Genomic DNA, 19,532 nt, shown 5'->3' on the forward strand with positions numbered 1-19,532 from the left:
GGGGGTGATCACACAGAAATGAGACGCTACAGACGCAGACGCTTCAAAGGCGCTTGAAACGCTGTAAGCGCTTATTCAATGTGCGCTATCTACTGGCGTCTGACGCTCAAAAAATTGGACATTTTTAAACTTTTCAGCGCCTACAAAAATGCGTGTCTAAAAAGACACCGGAAAACACCTGTTTAAAAAGACGCTCGAACGCCGGTCAGACGCACCGTATCATAGAAAACAATGGTTTTACTGGCGTCGCGTTTCTAGCGTTTCATCTCTGTGTGATCGCTCCCTAACAGTTGGACAGGTGTTCTTTTCATGAAATTCTGCACCCCTTTTTCTCCAAAAACATACATTTGTCATTGCATCCAGATAGTTCTATTTTAACTTCATCAGTCCACAGGACTGGTGTAATGTAACTGCACAGTAGAACAGTGCACCTCCACTCTAGAGTCTGATAAATCTTCCTGCAGGTCTTTTGCAGTCAGACGGGGGTTTGATTTGCCTTCCTAACAATCCTACAAACAGCTCTCTCTGAAAGTTTTGTGGTCATCAGTTATTTTAGCTTTCAGAGTGCTAGGCAGCTGTTTAGAGGAGCCCATGGCTGCTGATTAACAGGACAAGGTTTCAGGAGTCAGAGTATGTATAAAGCTTTGAAATTTCCATCACCTCGCCTTTCCTAACGATGACTGTGAACATGTCATAGCGCAAACAAGCCAATTAAGATTTGAGACCCTGGTAAAAGTTGTTTGAAAGCTCAGATGTCTTGGGGTGCCCAAACTTTTGCATAATGCTCCTTTGCTTTTTTTCACTCTCAAATTGTACAAAACAAAAAAGAAAAGGAGTATGCATTTGAGCAGCAGTAACCCAGGCCAAGTAATCGGTCCATTCCAAACAAGCATGTTTTAAACAGGCACTGAACTAGTGCTGATAATTGTTGAGAGGCGTTTTCTCTTTTCCCAGCACTACATGGTTACTGGTACCATTTAAAAACCCTACCTGACGAAGACACACACATATACTCACGGCAGCTGTACTCATCCTCTCCATCAGGGCAGTCTGGGACGCCATCACAACGCAGTATGGACGGGAGGCAGAGATCATCTGAACACTGGTAATATCCAATAGGACAGCGATCCTGAGGAGGAAGAGTGCCAGGTACCAGAGTGGGACAAAACTCTTCATCGGACTGGTCAGCACAGTCCAGCTCTCCGTCACACCTCCAACTCTCTGGGATACACTGATAGGCGTACAAACACTGGTATTGGTCCACATCACATGTCAGAGGCTGGGGAGTTACTGGTCCTGAAGTGAGGTTTCAAAGAGAAGATACATGCATATAAATACACATTCGTGCACAGCTCTGAGCACGCCTTAAATCCCCATTCATGGATTTCAGTTTACACAGCATTCTCCAATGACAAATCTCAGAGGATTGTTTTGAAACCCAAAGAGAAAGTGGTGGAAAAACAGAGAGGTACGTTAAAGGTCTTCTTTAGAAAGTCGACTGAGGAAGCAGTTCAGGGGTAAAAGGAGAACGGCAGAGTGGGAGTGAGGACACAACACAATATAAATGTAATTGCTTTTCCCCCCCATTGCCCTCTGTGCCATCCCTCGGCGCTGACCCCGTCCCCACAGTGAATTTATATGGACCTACAGGGCAACAGGCTCCATTAACACACTACACTCACCCCAAGGGTCCACACAATTTATATGGAAACGGAGCAGAGGAGCACGGATGTAAGAGGACGGAAAGTGTGGAAAGAAGAGGAAACGGGAGAAGGTGTAAAATCGGAGGAAATACCTTGAAAAATGAGCACAGTGCTAAAGGACAAGGAAAACAAGAAACTGAATGGAAAAGCAAAAAGAGACAAAAGTCAGAAAGGAAAAAATAAAATCATAAAAACTTCACCTTCTACCATACACTCTGCAGTGTAGGAGATGTCGTCCAAAGCGATGTCTGTCCACATGTCTCCTCCCACCTCTGCCTGGAAGGTCACTCTGAAAGGTGCCGGGTTGGACAGGATGACATTAGCGTATGTCCAGTGGTTAGCATGGTTTCCAGTGGTGGCCCACATCAGCAGACTGGTGCCACTGGGTCCAACAGTGTAGACCTGGTGAGGTGCAAAACCAAAATAGGGTGACACGAAATGAAACTGAAGATTACTGTTTCATTTTTCGTATATAAAATTAAACTTAAAATTAAAATACATTTTGATCTTAATGTTTTTTCCCTCATTTAAAACAACGTTAGATTCTTTGACTTTATACACAAAGGTAGATTTTAGTCACAAGTAATGACATTAAAATCTACTTACTCCATGAATTTACATTACATGGCTCTTTTTTGAAGTTTAAAAACTAGATGTGGATTTATGTCATATCAGTTTTCACAAACTACTCTTTAAAGGGTAACTTTGGTATTTTTAACCTGGACCTTATTTCCAATGTTTTTGTGTTCAAGTGTCTAATGGAGACAACAATTTTTGAAACTGGGTCCAGTATTGAGCGAAAGCGCTGGAGCCAGCAGTTGCTAATCAGGCTGCAATGTAACCACTCAGGGCATTTGTACGCTGTCAATTTATGTCCACTAAAAGTGCTTGTTTTTGCCACAGACAGGCTCAGACTGTTAATATAGGTTTCTCACAACTTATAGAAAGAATCCCTAGAGAGACAGACCCTTTTTTTAAAGAGTAAGATGCTTTTTATTTAACCAGAAAACAGCCCCAAAACGTCTAGCACCAAACCAGCCAGACTCCATTTAAATAATCAGTCATTTTAGCATGTACATAGTCAGCACATTTTCCCATCAAACTGGGTGAATTAAGGGGTTATTTGAACCAAACCAGAGTTGGTGATTGATGGAACAGTGGAAAGACAAACCACAACTGCTTTCTTCAGTAATATTTCATTTCTGTCTACTTTGAATGAAGTGTGTTTTACTGTAACAAAATTGCTGTTTATTTAAATGGAGTCTGATGATTTTGGTGATAGCTGTTCTCATCAAACAAAAATGATCTTTCTCTTTAACAAAACAAAGAAAGTCAATCTCTGTAGGGATTTTGTCCATAATGTTGTCTGACACTTACAATAACAATTTGAGTCTGTCAGTGGAAAAACAAGAACTTTCAGTGGACGTACATTGATGGTGCACTATTGCCCTTTAACGTTACATTGCAGCCTGTTCCTCTGCATTTGCCTGCTGCAGCCCTCTCGCTCAATACTGGACCACTTTCGAAACTTGTTGTTCCCATTAGTCACTTAGACACAAAAACAATACTTAAGTTACCCTTTAAGTAATATATGGGAGTGTAAGTGAACAGCATATATCAGAGCCTGCTCTTACAAATGAATAAATCCTTCAAACAGTATTGCAACTGTCTTGGGCATTTGTTCTTTAACATAACATTCATTAATTTAACACCGCACCTGAAAGAAGAATACTGATGCCTTTATAAGTTAAGCAAGTATAGCACATTTGTAAATATCTGCTTTATGGTTACATTTAGTTTTGGGCATTTTTCCAGTGCACATCACACCAAATGACTTCTTATTAAAATGTGCTTATTGTTGTCTTGAAATTAACCCAGCTGACAAAGACACCTAAACCAGACATGAAAAGATGGATATGATAATCACGTTTGTGAGGTGACATGCTTTGATGGATTATTTCCTGGCAGGGAGACTTTCATTTCATCCTGTGGGTATTAGGTGATTGACAGTAAGCAGAGTGTAATGTAGCGAGAGGCGCAGTAAAATATGAAAGACATTTCTGTCAAAACCAAATTAAGCCTTCAGGTTGACTGTGATGGATCATTACAGCAAATGACATTAAGGAAAGAAAACATGTTTGGTAGCTGGATGTCTGACACAAACAAACACATAAAGACTTTGGATTATTTATGGAAATGTGGCTCAGATTTAATCACCTTCAGCGTTCCCATTCTGTCTGAGCCGTGCATGTAGAACCAGAAGCGCAGGTGACACTGGCCGATACTGGCTGGAAATGGACTCCTGGTTGTCACCTTGGCAACGTCGCCCTCCCTCTGTGTGGCTGAGTGTATGTACAGGAAATTCCCTCCACCACCTTTGGAGATAAACACAGTGCAGAACACTTCACATTTATGTGGGGTTTGAGTAATATTTCAGTGTGATGAATGACAAAGCTGCAACCATTCAATTCCAGCTTTACTGCGGGCAAGAAATCCAATAACGTTTTCCTGTTGGTTCCAATATACATGATATTTGGACAGAAGAAAGCATTTGTGCTGTCGTGAAATTTTGTAGCCTGCAGCCAAAAGCTGCAGAGAGCTTCTTCAGCTCGGCTAGGCTCGGAGATGAGACGGCATCTGTGTGAGGCTGGAACAAAGTGGGAGTTTTCCACATGAGTTAAAGGAGATTTAGGGCCATCACAATCCACAGCGCACAGCAAACCCTGCTCCAACCCACAACACTGGATTCTTGTCCTCTGACTCAAAGAATAAAAACAACGTCTGTGCATTTATTCAGATAAAAAAAAAAACTGCGGTGTACACACATGTTGCCCCGTTGTTCAGACATAAATGTAATCTAATAAGTGATGTCTGCATGTGTACCTCTTGGCCTTCAGCTCTTATGAGCATGTGTGTGTTACAGATGGCCTCATTAATTGATCTGCTCTGTAGTGAGATCATAAGTTCACTCTATGACACGGCGCCCAGTCTTCAGATTCATGTCTCAGATCAATAAACTAAATTGACCAATCAGTCGTGAGTGTGGACTCACCAACAGCCAATATGATGAGGCATTAGCGCTACACTGTAAACTAGCATCTGTTGGTTCACTGAGTGCATTGTTAACAATAAAAAATACTGCTCTTCCAAATATATTGGAGGAAAAGATCACTGAGATGCACAACACATCTGCCAGTACAACCAAACAACAATTAAACACTACTGTTGATGGACTGAGGTGACTCTTTCAAGCTCTGAATTACCTGCTGTTGTCTTTTGCTTTCTTTTCTCTCTGTAAAGTACACAAACTGTAGTGTACACTGCCACATAGTTTCCCCTCAAATAAACTCCGGGCTATACAAAACTGTAATAAGGTTTTTCATTATTTTCACGCTGCTATCTTTTGCTTATCAAGGTCGTCCTCTCAACATCAAGAGTCATTTTTCAAGCCCCATGTACCAGGAAAAGGAAGCTGCATCAACAAACAGAAGAAATACTGACAGCCAAGGTACGGCACAATTATTAATGAATGCAGACTACAAAGTCACATGGAAATGTAACCAAATCGCCAGAATAAATGTTGGCAATGTATGTAACCATATCCATGGTTTGCAGAAACCATGGTATCTTTTGTCACTCTCATTAAAAAATACCTGCTTTTATGGCTATCCATGGCTTGGAATGTCTCAAATTCTTGTTAAAAAATCCCCTCTTTTGTTGCCACATTCAGGGCTAGTTCAGTCTCGAAATGTCGTTAAAAAATACCTACTTTTGTCACTGCTAACATGGCTGAAAAACTCCCAAACTCTCATTAAAAAGGACTCACTTTTGTTGCTACAATCATTCTCATTGAAAAATACCTATTTTATCACTACAAACACAGCTGGTAAAGTACGGAAATGTTGTCAAAAAAATACCAATCTCTGTTGCTACAAACACGGTTGGAAATGTCCTCTTGTTAAAAAATACCTGCTTTTTCAGGGGAGTCAGTAGCGTAGTGGATAGTGCCGGCCCCCCATGTACAGAGGCAATGCCTTGCTGCAGCGGCCGCGGGTCCGATTGCGGCCTGCGGCCCTTTGCTGCGTGTCACTCCCCACTCTCTCACTCCCCCCATTTCACATATTGTCCTGTCCATAAAAGGCAAAAAGCCCAAAAAAATAAATCTTTAAAAAAAAAAACAAACAAAAAAAAAAACAACCTGCTTTTGTCGCCACATTCCGGGCTGGTTAAGTCTCAAAATCAGATAAAAAAAAATGCCCACTTTTGTCGCCAATAACATAGCTGAAAAGTCCCAACTCTTGGGAAAAAGTACCCACTTTTGTCATAACAAACATGGCTGACAATGTCCCAAATTCTTGATTAAAAATACCCACTTTTACTTTTGTCGCCATAAACACAGCTCGTTTTCAGTATCAAATTCTGGTTAAAAAATACCCATTTTTGTAGCTACAAACATGGCTGGAAACGTGACAATATCTGGTTAAAAAATACCTGCTTTTGTCACAACTGACAAGGCTGGAAAAGTCCTGAACACTCAAAAAATGACCCACTTCATTGCTACAAACACAGTGGGAAATGTCCCAAACAAACCAGCCATATCGCTACAAGCCGCTTTTCTTGGTCTCAAACAGCAGTCTGTTGCTGTCTGCAGCTTGGCAGCTGTCTCGTCTGGATGTCACATCATCCCCTCATCCTCCTAATGAGAAACTCAGCTCATATACGTACATGTAATTTGAACCCCGTCATATGGCTGAAACATACAAATGTAGCATATCCGTGGCTTGCAGAAACACACAATGCTGACATTTTATTCTGGCGACTGGGCTGTGGAAATAAGGGTTCACACTGCCTTGTATAGTGTAAAGAAAGTGTAACCTAAGCACCAACGTGGTGATTCATACTTCAGGAATAATTTCACATTAATCAGTAACAAAAATCATGTTTTGATACAGCAGTGTCACTGTACACAAGATAAACAACAAGTCTGATGCTGTTAAGCTCAGTTTGACTCAGGCTGACATTGATCAGGATGTATTATTAACCCTGCCTTCACATGCCTGTCGGAAGCTCCTATTTCCCAGCTGTCAGGTTGTAATTAGAAAGGCGCTGCACTGAGCTGCCTGAAAGCTGAAAACATGGAGGATGTCAGGAGGACGCAGTTGTTTGTTCTTAATTTGGAGATTTTTATTTTTTTTTGACAGTATTATTAATCTTTCACTAGAAAAACAAGACAGAAAACAAACACATGCTGGGAGTTTGAAACATAACCAGGACAGGAGCTCATTCTGTCATGATGAGGAGGTCAAAGATTAGAAAAACTCACAAACCTATGTATTAAAAATATTTCCAAAGCTGACACTTATAATTAAAACCAGAAGGGAGATTCATGTAATGTAGTTAAATTTAGGGAAAAAAACACTTTGGTTTAGGTTCAGGAGCCACTGTAGTTTATTATCATTATTATTATTATTATTATTATTATTATTATTATATCTTTTAATATAATGTTTTTATTATATTTAATTTTCATTTCTTTTTTTAAAAAATATTTTATAAGTCCGATTTCACCAGGAGAGACTGCAGTTTGTCTCCCACTTCCTAACAGTCATTTTAGTTTTTGACTGTGACTTTAACTGAGTCCTTCCCTAACATTGCCCACAGGGTTATTATTGTAACCATGATGATGAAGGTCCCCTAACTTTAACAAAATAGTAATTTTAACCCCAGCCACAATGTTTCCCTGACCAAGTTGTGTCTGAACCTAAATCTAACCAAACCTAAACCACAGTAATCATAAAAGTTTGAAACACACATAGATAGGATTGGCAGCAGAGCGGGTACTGACCAGGACTGTGGTCAGTGTGAGGTCCAGCACCAGGTGTCTCACTCCGATGACCAATCCTCCAATCAAAGTCATCATCAGAGTCCTGAGAAAGGTGGCAGGTGTCTTCCCACTGGTTTTCATCCTTGTTGAAATTACAAGCGCCCGGCAAGCCAACTATGTGCTCTATGAGAGAGAGAAAGATGGAGGGAAGGAGCCATAAATCTGGGCTGACAGTTGTTTTTCTGCGCTCCCAATTCACTCCCAATTCCAAAGAAACCTATTTCCTATTTCTACTCACCGCAGTCTATCTCATCAGATTCATCAGCACAGTCTGCCTTGTTGTCGCACACCAGGTGGGACTCAATGCAGTGGCCACTGTGACACACAAAGTCTGTGGCTGCAGGGCAACTGACCGTCTCCACAACGTCTAAAAACAGACACAGACAAACATAAGAACAGATCTGAGGGAGAAACAACAATCATTCATGTTTATATTCGACATCGGGTAATGTTATTTCATCTTTTTATAGGACCGACCCACTAAACAGGAAACTATCTTCCCTTTTTCCATTCAGACGAATCACATCTAACATCAGGGGGAAATGCTACAATGAACAACTGTGTCTTATTAAAACTTCCTGTTCTCTGCACCAAAGGACACGAGTGGCGGAGAAGACAGTAAACAAAAGCAGACACAGGCCTGTCAGGGAAATCAAAGCGTCCCTCCTCCCCCTCCGCCTCGTTCGAGACAGAACAGAGAGGAAGGAAAAGAGATCAGGTGGAGCAGAGACAGCACACATATAACTATATTACAGTGTGTCCGTGTGTGTGGATGTGTGTGCTCTTCTCAACTTCAAAGGCAGAAACACTGAATGATGACTGCAATGAGCAAAGACATGAACTTCTTTCCAGGAGTTCAACGCAGTTAATACCATCATAAGAAAAACTGTAAATCAATTTTAGTATGCATATAAAGGAGACCTGTTATGCTCGTTTTCAGGTTCATACTTGTATTTTCTACTGGAACATGTTTTCATGGTTTAATGTAGGGCTGGGCGGTATACCGGTTTGTACCGAAAACCGGTATTTATTTTCGTTATGATATGAATTTTTCATATACCGCCATACCGGTGAATAGCCCAAACAACGTCCGGAATGTGTGCGGCGGGAAAGTGTTTCAGCGGGGACCCATTTCACGGCTGCACACCACAGGCACGCTTGAGCGGGTGAGAGTGAGAACATAGAAAAGTTTAGAGGCGAGAATGGCTGCTGGAGAGAGTCCTGAAAGCAAAGCAACTGTACACAATGACCCAGAAGAACTCATACCAAAAAGAGCAGTATTTCCCCTATATGCAACTAGCAGCGGCGCACCGCCGTTTACAGTTCTCCTCTGCCCTCTGTATCGCGCACGGCAGAGTTTCGCCCCGATGCGCGCGCGCACACACACACACACACACACACACACACACACAAAGCGCACACACACAAGTAAGCACACTAGAGCACGGCACAAACCGCATTTTCCTGACCGAAGACGACCAGTCCCAAGTCCGAGACAGTTACGGCCGGGCTCCACCGGGCACATCAGCGGCGCGACACGTCTGCAGCGCGAGTCTCGTAGCAGCTCGCCCGCCTGTTAATCAATTACAGCGGCTCCACCAGCAACGGGAGTGGCACGACAACCCCCGTCTGTTGCGCGACAACTCTCTATTTTACGCAGCTCTTCTATTTTTGTTGCGCTACGTTGCCCTACGTGACCCTCCAGCAGATAAAAACTACATGAAATAGTGTGCTAAACGTGCACAATATGTTTTTAAATGAATAAACCATTATCAGAGGTGATATGTGATGACTTTTTTTTCATGCATTTACCCATATTTATCCGTGACACTGTGTAAATGTCCGTGGCGGACATTTGAAAGCGAGTAGATGACAAAGAGTACAGTAAACTTGTAGATAACTCAAATATATGTAATAACTTAAGTGGAAAATGCTTTAACATTTCATGCAGCCTACATGCAGCCTCTCGGCTCGGCAAATGTTAAACAACCCTGCTGGCTTCTCTACGTGTCGCTTCAGTACGCAGTCAGTGGAGCCCAAATGAATGGAGCGGAGTGTGTGTTGTGTTCAGGCATTGTCAGGTAAATAACAAATTCCGGCACTTGAATAGGCCCTAGCACAACACAGCAGCATGTCAAGTTGGCCAAACCTGAGCAAAATACCGTGAAATACCGTGAAACCGATATGATTTTTTCTTAAAACCGTGATATGAAAATTTTGTCATACCACCCAGCCCTAGTTTAATGTTCAAAAAACACTTTATTTTCCCAATACTGTCTGTGCTGGAACATCTGTATTCACCCAGTCGTGATACCACTCAGTGTGATTCATATTTCAGCGTCCATCATCGCAGCCAAGGAATGTTAAAATTATACTTTTTCAAAAAATAACTGTTAAATAACCCTTTTGTAAAAAGATTTGTGTTAAAAAACTAACTAACTACTCAAACTAACCCTAATCCAACATAGACAACCAAGATTACATGTTTTCCTTAATGTTAGCATGTAGCTACATGTAGCAGTGTACTTACAGCTGGGAAATGACTGTGTATAGAGTTATCTCCTCACTTTAAAATCAACCAGAAAAGCCTCTGAACACAACCGGAAATGTTCCAACATGAATATGATCTGAAATCAGGGAGAAATTAACATCTGCAACCAAGATGTCATGTTTCCCTGACGTTAGCATGTAGCTGCAAGTAGCAGTGCACTTGCAGCTGGGGAATACTCGTGTATAACGGCACTTTCATACCTCAAAATGAATAAAATAAAACAATAAAAACTTCTAAATTCAACTGGAAATGTCCCAACATGAATTTGATCTGAAATTGGGGAGAAATTAACAACTACGGCAACCAGGATTACATGTTTCCCTGATGTTAACATGTAGCTACATGTAGCTGTGATTACATAGTGTAAACACTTGCAGTAACGTGCCTGGAGCAGATGACCATAATGAAATCCAATACAAACTGACATCAGCTTGTCTCTAGAGTAGAAAAAAACATTAGAAAAGGTCTGAGGTTTTTGCTCACAGTAATTACTTTTGCATACCTCATTATTTGAAACTTCAGCCACATTTAATACGAACATCCAACATTGTTACATTATATATATGACAGGAAATAAGGAAAAGCATAATAGGTCCCTTTAAAAGCTGATGGAAGTTGTCTGTAAGTCTCCTTTAGTTTTGGACGGACAGTTTGGTCCTTGCATGCAAGCCTCTAAGACTGTTTTGATCTATGTCTCAGTTTGTCTGTAGGTCAGTGTTTATGTCTCCCTGTGTAAGTGTGTTTATATTTTTGTGCTCCAGAGAGCCTTGGCAGAGCCGCGAATCGTCCCACATGGTGTCCAACCTTGTGCCAGGTCCTTGTTAATGTTTAACATCTGTCTCGGACATAAACATCAAACGGCGTCTGTCAGCAACTGTCATTCCATGGAAAAATCTCTCCCTCTAAGACCCTCTCTGTCTCTGTTCACATACTGAGTGTGCCAGTGGCAGAATCAATTTCATACCCCAAACTATCAGTTGAAAAGATCATAAAATAATTTCACAGCATATTTATATCTTGCTTGTGAAGATTATTGGAAGTACACTTTGATAAAACAGGGACAGAGGATAGCAAGAGAGAATGTAATTTATTCCACGTTATGTAATATAGTCTAAATCTTTTGAAAGTTCTGATTAATTTTGTGAGCCACTTTTACTACTGTGATTACTTATTCAGGTAAACCATCAGAATATGAAATAAAATCTTAAATTTGATTTTTTTTACATAAATCATCAGTGTACCTTTAACATTTTATTCTTGCATTTGCAAAGACAGTCAATTTACGGGTTCAGTAATCTTCAAAGACAAGTTTAAAGATATTCTTAAGACTTTTAAGCAAAAGTTAGATATGGACTGACTGGTTTGAAAAGCCGACTGACAATCAATGAGTTAACGGCAGTCTCTAAAAGCATGAATGTGTTTCTCAAAGTGTCAAAACTTTAGAGAAATACTTTTAAATTAAAGCAAGAAGTTAGATTTGTGCTGCCGCTCTGCACAAAGTGACCTTAGTATACTGTATGTGCAGAGGTTTGCTGAAAACCAGTGACTCTGTGATTACTTTGCCAGGTGGTGAGATTTTTGGCTTTACATAAACTTTCCACTCCACTGCTCCATTTTGCAACAATGAAATTTCAAGACATTCCCCATCTCCTCCGCCCACCTACTTGCACTTTTGACACCTCGCACACAGATGAAACTGCTGCAAAGTATTTATGTTACAAAGGGGAATAACTTTATAGATAACAAGGCAAAGCAACAAACAAGGCAGAAGACTATTAGTACTTTGATTATCGCATGATCATACTTCATTTTTCAGCTTGAGTTCAGCTTATATTAGGTATGTGACGTTTAAATCACAGACACTGACCTGCGAGCTAAGTGACAAAATTGATAACCAGTCGAATATCTGTGAACTAAGTATGAAGCTAAAGCCAGCGGGTTGGTTAGCTTATCTTAGCTTAGCTTCGCATAGCATTCATTTTTGGACTTTCGGACTGAACCAGGCTTGCTTTTTCTCTAATTCCTGTCTTTATTCTGAGCTAGGCTCATCACCTGGTGGCTTAAGGTCAATACTTTGCTGCACTAGATGGGTACTGATGTTCCCATCTAACTCTGACTAAGATTCTTTTATCATCACAAGAGTGAGCTCAGTTCAGTGGAGTCATGTCCATACTTCTCACAGATATTCCGTGTAAGAGGGCAGACAGGTTTATGTTCTTCATTTTGTATGCCAGTCAGTCAACACACATGTTCCTCTGGTGGTGTTCAACTCCACTTCCCCATTTACACTCGGAATCTGTGAGAAAGCAACTGGAACCGTGTAATTTATTCTCAGATGGTCTTCAATGTACGGTATTGCTGGTATACAGTGGATGAACAGATATATCTGGATTGATGACTTGATTACTTTAAGTAGCCTACACTGCTACATGTAGCTACATGCTAATGTATGGGTAACATGTAATCTTGATTGCCGATGTTGCAAAATTCTCCCCGATTTCAGATCATATTCCTGTTGGGTTTAGAAGTTTTTATTGGTAAATTGTCACATTAGAAAGTGCTAACATACTCCATTACAGTCACTGTCTTGCTGCAACACTGCTACCTTTAGCTTCGTGCTAATATCATGGAAACAAAACGTGATCTTGATTGGCAATGTTGAAGAATTCTCCCAGATTTTAGATCAAATTCCTGCAGTTGTGAAATTTTTGGTTTAAAAGCAATTATTAGTGAATTTTTACTGCAGGAAGTGCTGCTATTCTCTGTAACAGTCATTCCCTGGCTGCAATGATGGACGCTGAAATATGAATGACACTGAAATGCTGAGAAATCAGAGCAGACTGGGTGAATACAGATGTTCTAGCTCAGACAGTATGAGGAAAATATAGTGTTTTTTGAACATTAAAACATATAAACATGTTCCAGTAGGAACCCAAAATACAAATATGAACCTGAAATAGGTCCCCTTTAACACTAAATCCCCTTTGAATCCATTTTTTATACAGTTAATTATATTGTTGAATGACTCTTGTTCCAGTCTGGTGTTCATGTCAATGGCAGTTACTAGTGGAGAGTTGTTTTTTTTTGTAAAGATATGGAGAGACACAATGAGAGATTAGATGAGGAGGATTAGGAGCACATTTCAGGTTTTTGGGGTTGTATTTTTTTGAGTTAGTAGTATTGATGCTAGCGCAATTTGATTAGCAGTAGTTAGTACTTTGCATTAATGGCATCTGGCTGGCAAAGGCGGCTCCACAGTTTCATTATGGTCTTGGGCAACATTTACACTGCTTACAAATTGTGCATCCTGTTCATATCACCTACTTGGGGCACAGTTTATGAACTCCAGGTCATCCAGTGCAGCTCCGCCACTCACATCCATCGAACGGATCCCCTCGAATATCACCTCAAAGTTCCTTAGCTTCCTCAGAGGGATCTCTGCTCGGTTCCACTTATTCCCCTGATGCCCCGTTTTGTTCCACACCTCCCACAAATCGTTCTCTGTCTGCGGAGAAGAGCAGCGATGACAAAAGACAATGATGTGGTGGCATTTCTGGTTACAAGTGTAATCATTTCATAGAGCCTCAAAACAAATTCAAAGCTACAGCGACTATTATCAGAAACATTTATGTCAAAGTTTGAGAATCACTGTGTCACAAGACAAAACTTTGAGTGAAAATGAGCTGAAATTATCTATTGGGCAGACTGCTGCGAAACAGGGAACACCATCTAAGAGGAGTCATTAAAGAATCATTAGCATACCATTGTTGTAATAAGTTCCCCTGCCTTGAGACCTGCTATTCAGAATGAAACCGTGCTCAGCTGAGTTATGGTAATGGATTTCTCTCATGCCACATATGGAACATATTAGAAGACAGACCGATGGTTATTCCTCTGTAAGCCCTCTCTGTCTTTTCCCATGGTACAAGCCAGGCACTACATCATGACTAATACAGCTTTGAAACAACAAATGTGACTTTGAAAGGGGTTTAACGCATGTATGTTGTTACGAGCCAGCATCTCACCGCAGGTTTTTAATGTTGTGTCGAGAGCATGAATGAGACATTTACAAAGTCATAGCATGTCACATTAAAGATACAAGAACATGGAGAACTGGTACAGTTACTGGTGAGGCAGCACAAATTGTTACTTGTAAAGTTAACGGTTCTCTTTGCCCTTTTCAAAGAATGATGAATGGAAATAAAGGGAGATTTATCTGCAAGTACACTGTGACAATGGTATTACCCTCTCTGCAGCATAAGGGAGGAAGGATCGATAACAAAATATCGATACCACAGATACTACATTTTTCGTTTTGAAGACTGGCTCTTATATCAATAGGATTGATATAAAAAAGGGATCAGTTTCTCTCCTCTACGTTGTACTCATTTGTATTTCAAGAGTAAAAGTGTCTGTGTAGAAACGTGCTGTTGTGGTGAACACATCTAGTGCACACACTCTTTGTTTCCTCACTGCTGTTGTCTGCCTCAAACAACATACAGTATGTGTCACACAGGCGCAGCACATCGTGGCGTGCATCCTTACAACTTAATCTGACACATAATTGCAATGATGACTGAACGAAGGAGGAAGAAACCACGAGAAAGAAAGCTTGGAGCTGCAACAGAAATATAGGGAGGAGGAGGGAGAAGCCTCAGCATCCAGTTCCCTGACACAGAGACGGAGTTCACTGTCTCTTTAGAGTGGCTCAGGCAAGAAATACTCAGGTATACAGAAGTGAAATTAATATCTAAGTCAAATCGGATCTTTAGCATTGGTAATGTAATAATTCATAAACTGTAATTGGTCAGTGTTAGCTGTTACATTAACAGTCTGATTATTCACCTCTTAAAAAAATCACACACTGCTCTTCCCCACATGACACTGCATTAGCTGCTTTTAACAGTAATAAGTATCAGTATCTGCACCCTATCAGTTCACCTAGCAAAGCGCGGGCCATTATCGCAGCAGCCTGGATTCCACTCCAGCCTGAGGCCTTTACTGCATGTCACACCTCTCTCTTCCTGCATTCCCTCGTCTTCAACTTTCACTTTTGAATAAAAGCTAAATGCCTAAATGCCCTTCTGTGTGGAGTTTGCATGTTCTCCCAGTGTCAGCGGTGGTTTTCCTCGGGCACTCCGGCTTCCTCCCACAGTCCAAAGACATGCAGGTTAATTGGTGACTCTAAATTGCCCGTAGGTGTGAATGTGAGCGTGAATGGTTGTCTGTCTCTATGTGTCAGCCCCGCGATAGTCTGGCGGCCTGTCCAGGGAGTATCCCACCTCTCACCCAATGACAGCCAGGATAGGCTCTGGCCTCCTGCGACCCGATCAGCAGTTACAGATAATGAATGACTAAATTAATGCTAAGACTATCACTAGATCCTGACAGTCGGCCATAAGACAGATAAATCAGGTTCCTCTGACTCCTTTTAGTGTTCCTGATAGCATCTGCAACAATCCACCAGTGCTTGAACAACCAGAAAGAGTCTCTAACACAGAGTCACTGCTCAAGGGGACGTCAGTAGTGCCCAGAAGGTGAACTGGCACCTCTGCAGCTGTCAGTCCACTTTCCACACTTGGTCCATAGTGAGACTTGAAACAGCATCCCTCGAGTTTCCAAGCCAAGTCCCCACGGGTTGAAGTTCTGCTGCCTCATGTACCATTTTTAGGTTTACGTCTTAATTCAGTTGAGTTTGGGGTTAAGTGTTGACAGAAGAACTACCATGTTGGTTTTGGTCTTTTCATGGGATTTGTTCACAATAAGAAGAATGCAGAATATTGCCAGCGTAATCCTTTGTGTTTAGACCCAAAGCGAGCCTGATGTGTCACATGCTTCTGTGAGCAACCTGACAGCTAACTGTTTGCCAATCGAGAGGAGGTAACACAGACTGAAAGAGCTTTATTGCCACTTGCATTTAAATAACACCCATTTTGTGGAAACACACACAAACTTTTTATCTTGTTTCTCGCTTGAGGTGATCAGAGTGATTGTTAAATTGTACTTCAGCTCCAGGTCAATATGGAGACAGCTGTCTGGTTAAACCACAGAGTGTTTAATAGAGGAAAGTACAGATTTAACTAGCCATCCTCCTCAAGTTCATGAGTGTAATATTAAGACTGGTGTAGCTCTGCAATTATTCATAACAGCTTCCTTGTCCTCTGGTCTTTTTTTAAAAGGTGACAATATGGCTGCAGGTCAATGACATTACATCATTAATTCAGCTTTAGGACTGTGTCATGATGAGAATTAATCTCAGAGGCGTCAACACTTTTTTGGGCACTGCAGGTGGGCAGGTAAACAGAACATACTCTCTAAAGACATAAGACATGAAACCCATTGTACTTTAAGTTGCAAGACGTGGCCAGAGGCTGGACTGCAGTAAAAGAGACCTGGTCTAATGTACTCAAAACCAGAGGACAAGCAATGTCACATCCTACTCTGCAGTTTGAAAGCCTATTAAAATGCACCCTTGGGTGAGGCATGCACAGGCTGTCTCCTCTGCTCTACGCCAGTGGAGCCCTGGCTTGAAATAATCTTGTTACTGTGAGAGTAGAGCATAGATTAATAGGCGGCGTTACAGCAGGACTTATCCAGATTTATGTCATGGAGTACGAGCTCTATCCATAAAAGCAGCCTTAGCGCGACTGACGAGTGTGTGATACTGGCACATGAAGCTCACACTTGATGCCTCAGCAGCGTATCAGTCGAGGCGTTTATTCGATCAATTTGAAGGTTCATTTCCTGAGCTTGCAGTCAAGGCAATGCAACCACAAATTCAGTTTGCTCAAAGTGAAGAGTGGATAAACATTTGCATAATTTCATTTTATTATCCCCCTGGTGACAGTCAGGAGGCCAAAAAAAGAAGAAAGAAAGTTGCAATCACAATAAAAATGCTTATTTTATTGAAAATTTTGAATCCCCTGTGTCTTAACCATACATTGAATGTTCCACTGAGCTGAAATCCAATTTGTATTCATGGCTTTTTCATTGTATGAACCTGCCAGCAGCTGTTTCTCTGTCAGCTCACCTTCAATTCACTGTGTATCCACTTTTGTCCTACTAAATCTCTGCAAAGTTAAGAAATGTTACAACACTGGTGTATTAGCATACTGATTGCATCACAGAGCCGCTCTACAACTATGCTTCAAATCAAGAACCCGTTCAAATGATTATCTTTGTCATGATATATTTCGCTTACATTCTTTGGCTGACTGGCAGATGTTCGGCTCACCATAATGACAGGCCACATTTGAACCCTCTCCACTATGTATAACTATATAAGTGAGCAAATGGCAGGACATGTAGCTTCATTTTAAAGGAATTACTGCCAATCACCATAATAGCATACTGATTCGAACTGGATCTGTCAGTAAGTAAGGCAAACAAACAGTCTGCTCTCGGAAAATGTTCTGAAATATACATGCCTGAAAAGGAAAAGTAACATTATCTGAATGAAAAGGACAGAATACATTTGTATTTTCAAAAAGGATTTATGTTCAACTCAAAGGAGTATATTAAAGGGACGGTTCCCCCTTACATCAAAAAATACTATTTTTCCTCTTACCCGCAGAGCCACTTATCAATTTAAATTGTTTTGATGTGAGTTGGAGACATCAGCCGTAGAGATGTCTGCCTTCTCTTTAATATAATTGAACTAGGTGGCACTCGGCTTGTCGTGCTCAAATGCCAAATAATACATTTGAAAAACTCAACAGTAATGTCTCTCTTGAGAAATCATGACTTGGTTACTGAAGATAATCCACAGATCTTGCTGTGAGAAGTGGCATGTGGGAGCTATTTCCTTTCTACCAAACTACACCTGCCAACTGTATCACTGTACAGAAGGAAGCGTGCATCTACTCATGGACGAGAGGCTTCTGCTCGTGATGCACGAGATGTTAACATTAATGGTGTCCTTACTGGCGGAGCTGTGATTTTAGTTAGCTCAGTGGTGCTACTTGAGCTAGCAGTAGATGCATGCTTTCTTCTGGTTGGCGGGTGTAGTTTGGTAGAAAGAAAACAGTTCCTACATGAAACTGCTCACACCAAGGTCTGTGGATAAGATGATGGCACTCAGATTGAGGTGCTCAAAGTGCCAAAAACCACATTTGACAAACTATATTGCAAAGCTAATCCAGGTTAATATAAATTGCCTTAATGTCTACCCTGTGACATTACAGGTTAACTTAACTTGTCACAATAACAGAAGCCGCTACAGTTCTTCATTACAAATGTATTTAACATATGAGCCTGAGATCTCACAGATTTTAGTTACCAGGTATTAAAAATGTCAGTCAAATACACTGAAGGGACAGTTCACTCCAAAAATCAAGAATATATATTTTTCCTCTTACCTGTAGTGCTATCTATCAATCTAGAACTTTTTAGTGTGAGTTGCCATGTTGGAGATATCAGCCAGAGAGATGTCTGCCTTCTCTCCAATATAATGGAACTAGATGATACTCAGCTTGTGGTGCTCCAAGTGCCAGATAATACATCTCTGGAAAAACTCTGGAAACATCTGGAAAAACTCAACACCAATGTCTCTTTCCAGAAATCATGACCTGGTTACTCAAGATAATCCACAGACCTTGTTGTGAGTAGTTTCATGTAGGAACTATTTTCTATCTACCAAACACCTGCCAGCCATATCACTACACAGAAGGAAGAGAACATGTACTCATGGACAACAGGCTAGTGCTGGTGACTGAGCAAGATGTTAATATTAATGACATCCTACTCGACTGAGCTGTAATATCTAGTTCAGTAGTGCTAGGTGAGCTAGCAGTAGATGCATGCTTCCTTCTACATGGTGATATCATTGGTGGGTGTAGTGTGGTAGAAGGAAAATAGTTCCTACATAAAACTGCTCACAACAAGATCTGTGGATTATCTTGGGTATCATGATCATTATCATGATTTCTGGAAAGAGACATTGCTGTTGAGTTTTTCAAATGTATTTTTTTATGCTTTTAGCACCACAAGCAGAGTGCCATCTAGTTCTAGTATATACAACACCTCTACGCCTAATATCTCACACTGCAACAGCCAACACTCGGCAACTCATACTAAAACAGTCTAGATTGATAAATAGCACCACAGGTGAAAGAAAAAATGTACTTTTGACTTTGGGGGTGAATGTTGGATACCTCAACATTTTGGGAAATGCGCTTATTTGATTTCTTGGTGAGAGTTGGAGGAGACGTTTGATGCTGCACTCATGTCTGTGCAGTAAACCTGAAGCTGAAGGTTGCAGTTAGTTAGCTTAGCTTAGCATATCACTAGAACCATTAAACTGTTAGTGTACGTGGCACATAAAACCCCCGTAAAACTACAACTTGTTGTCTAGAGCTGTGGTTCCCAACTTGTGGGTCGCGGGTCCATTCTGAAT

General features: G+C 41.0%; 1 protein-coding gene across 1 annotated transcript in view; it reads right to left on the reverse strand.

Annotated features, from left to right (window-relative positions):
* malrd1 (MAM and LDL receptor class A domain containing 1) overlaps nt 1-19,532 on the reverse strand; it is a 101,591-nt gene that overhangs the window by 14,487 nt on the left and 67,572 nt on the right. The window contains exons 21-26 of the mRNA XM_049565010.1: nt 13,463-13,643; nt 7,826-7,954; nt 7,549-7,710; nt 3,921-4,078; nt 1,904-2,105; nt 1,018-1,296 (exon numbers count right to left, since the gene is read on the reverse strand). Coding sequence (XP_049420967.1) covers nt 1,018-1,296; nt 1,904-2,105; nt 3,921-4,078; nt 7,549-7,710; nt 7,826-7,954; nt 13,463-13,643 — 1,111 coding nt within the window. The remainder of the gene's footprint in view (nt 1-1,017; nt 1,297-1,903; nt 2,106-3,920; nt 4,079-7,548; nt 7,711-7,825; nt 7,955-13,462; nt 13,644-19,532) is intronic.

The sequence above is a fragment of the Epinephelus fuscoguttatus genome, linkage group LG21 (genome assembly GCF_011397635.1).
Source record: "Epinephelus fuscoguttatus linkage group LG21, E.fuscoguttatus.final_Chr_v1".
Classification (NCBI taxonomy): Eukaryota; Metazoa; Chordata; class Actinopteri; order Perciformes; family Serranidae; genus Epinephelus; species Epinephelus fuscoguttatus.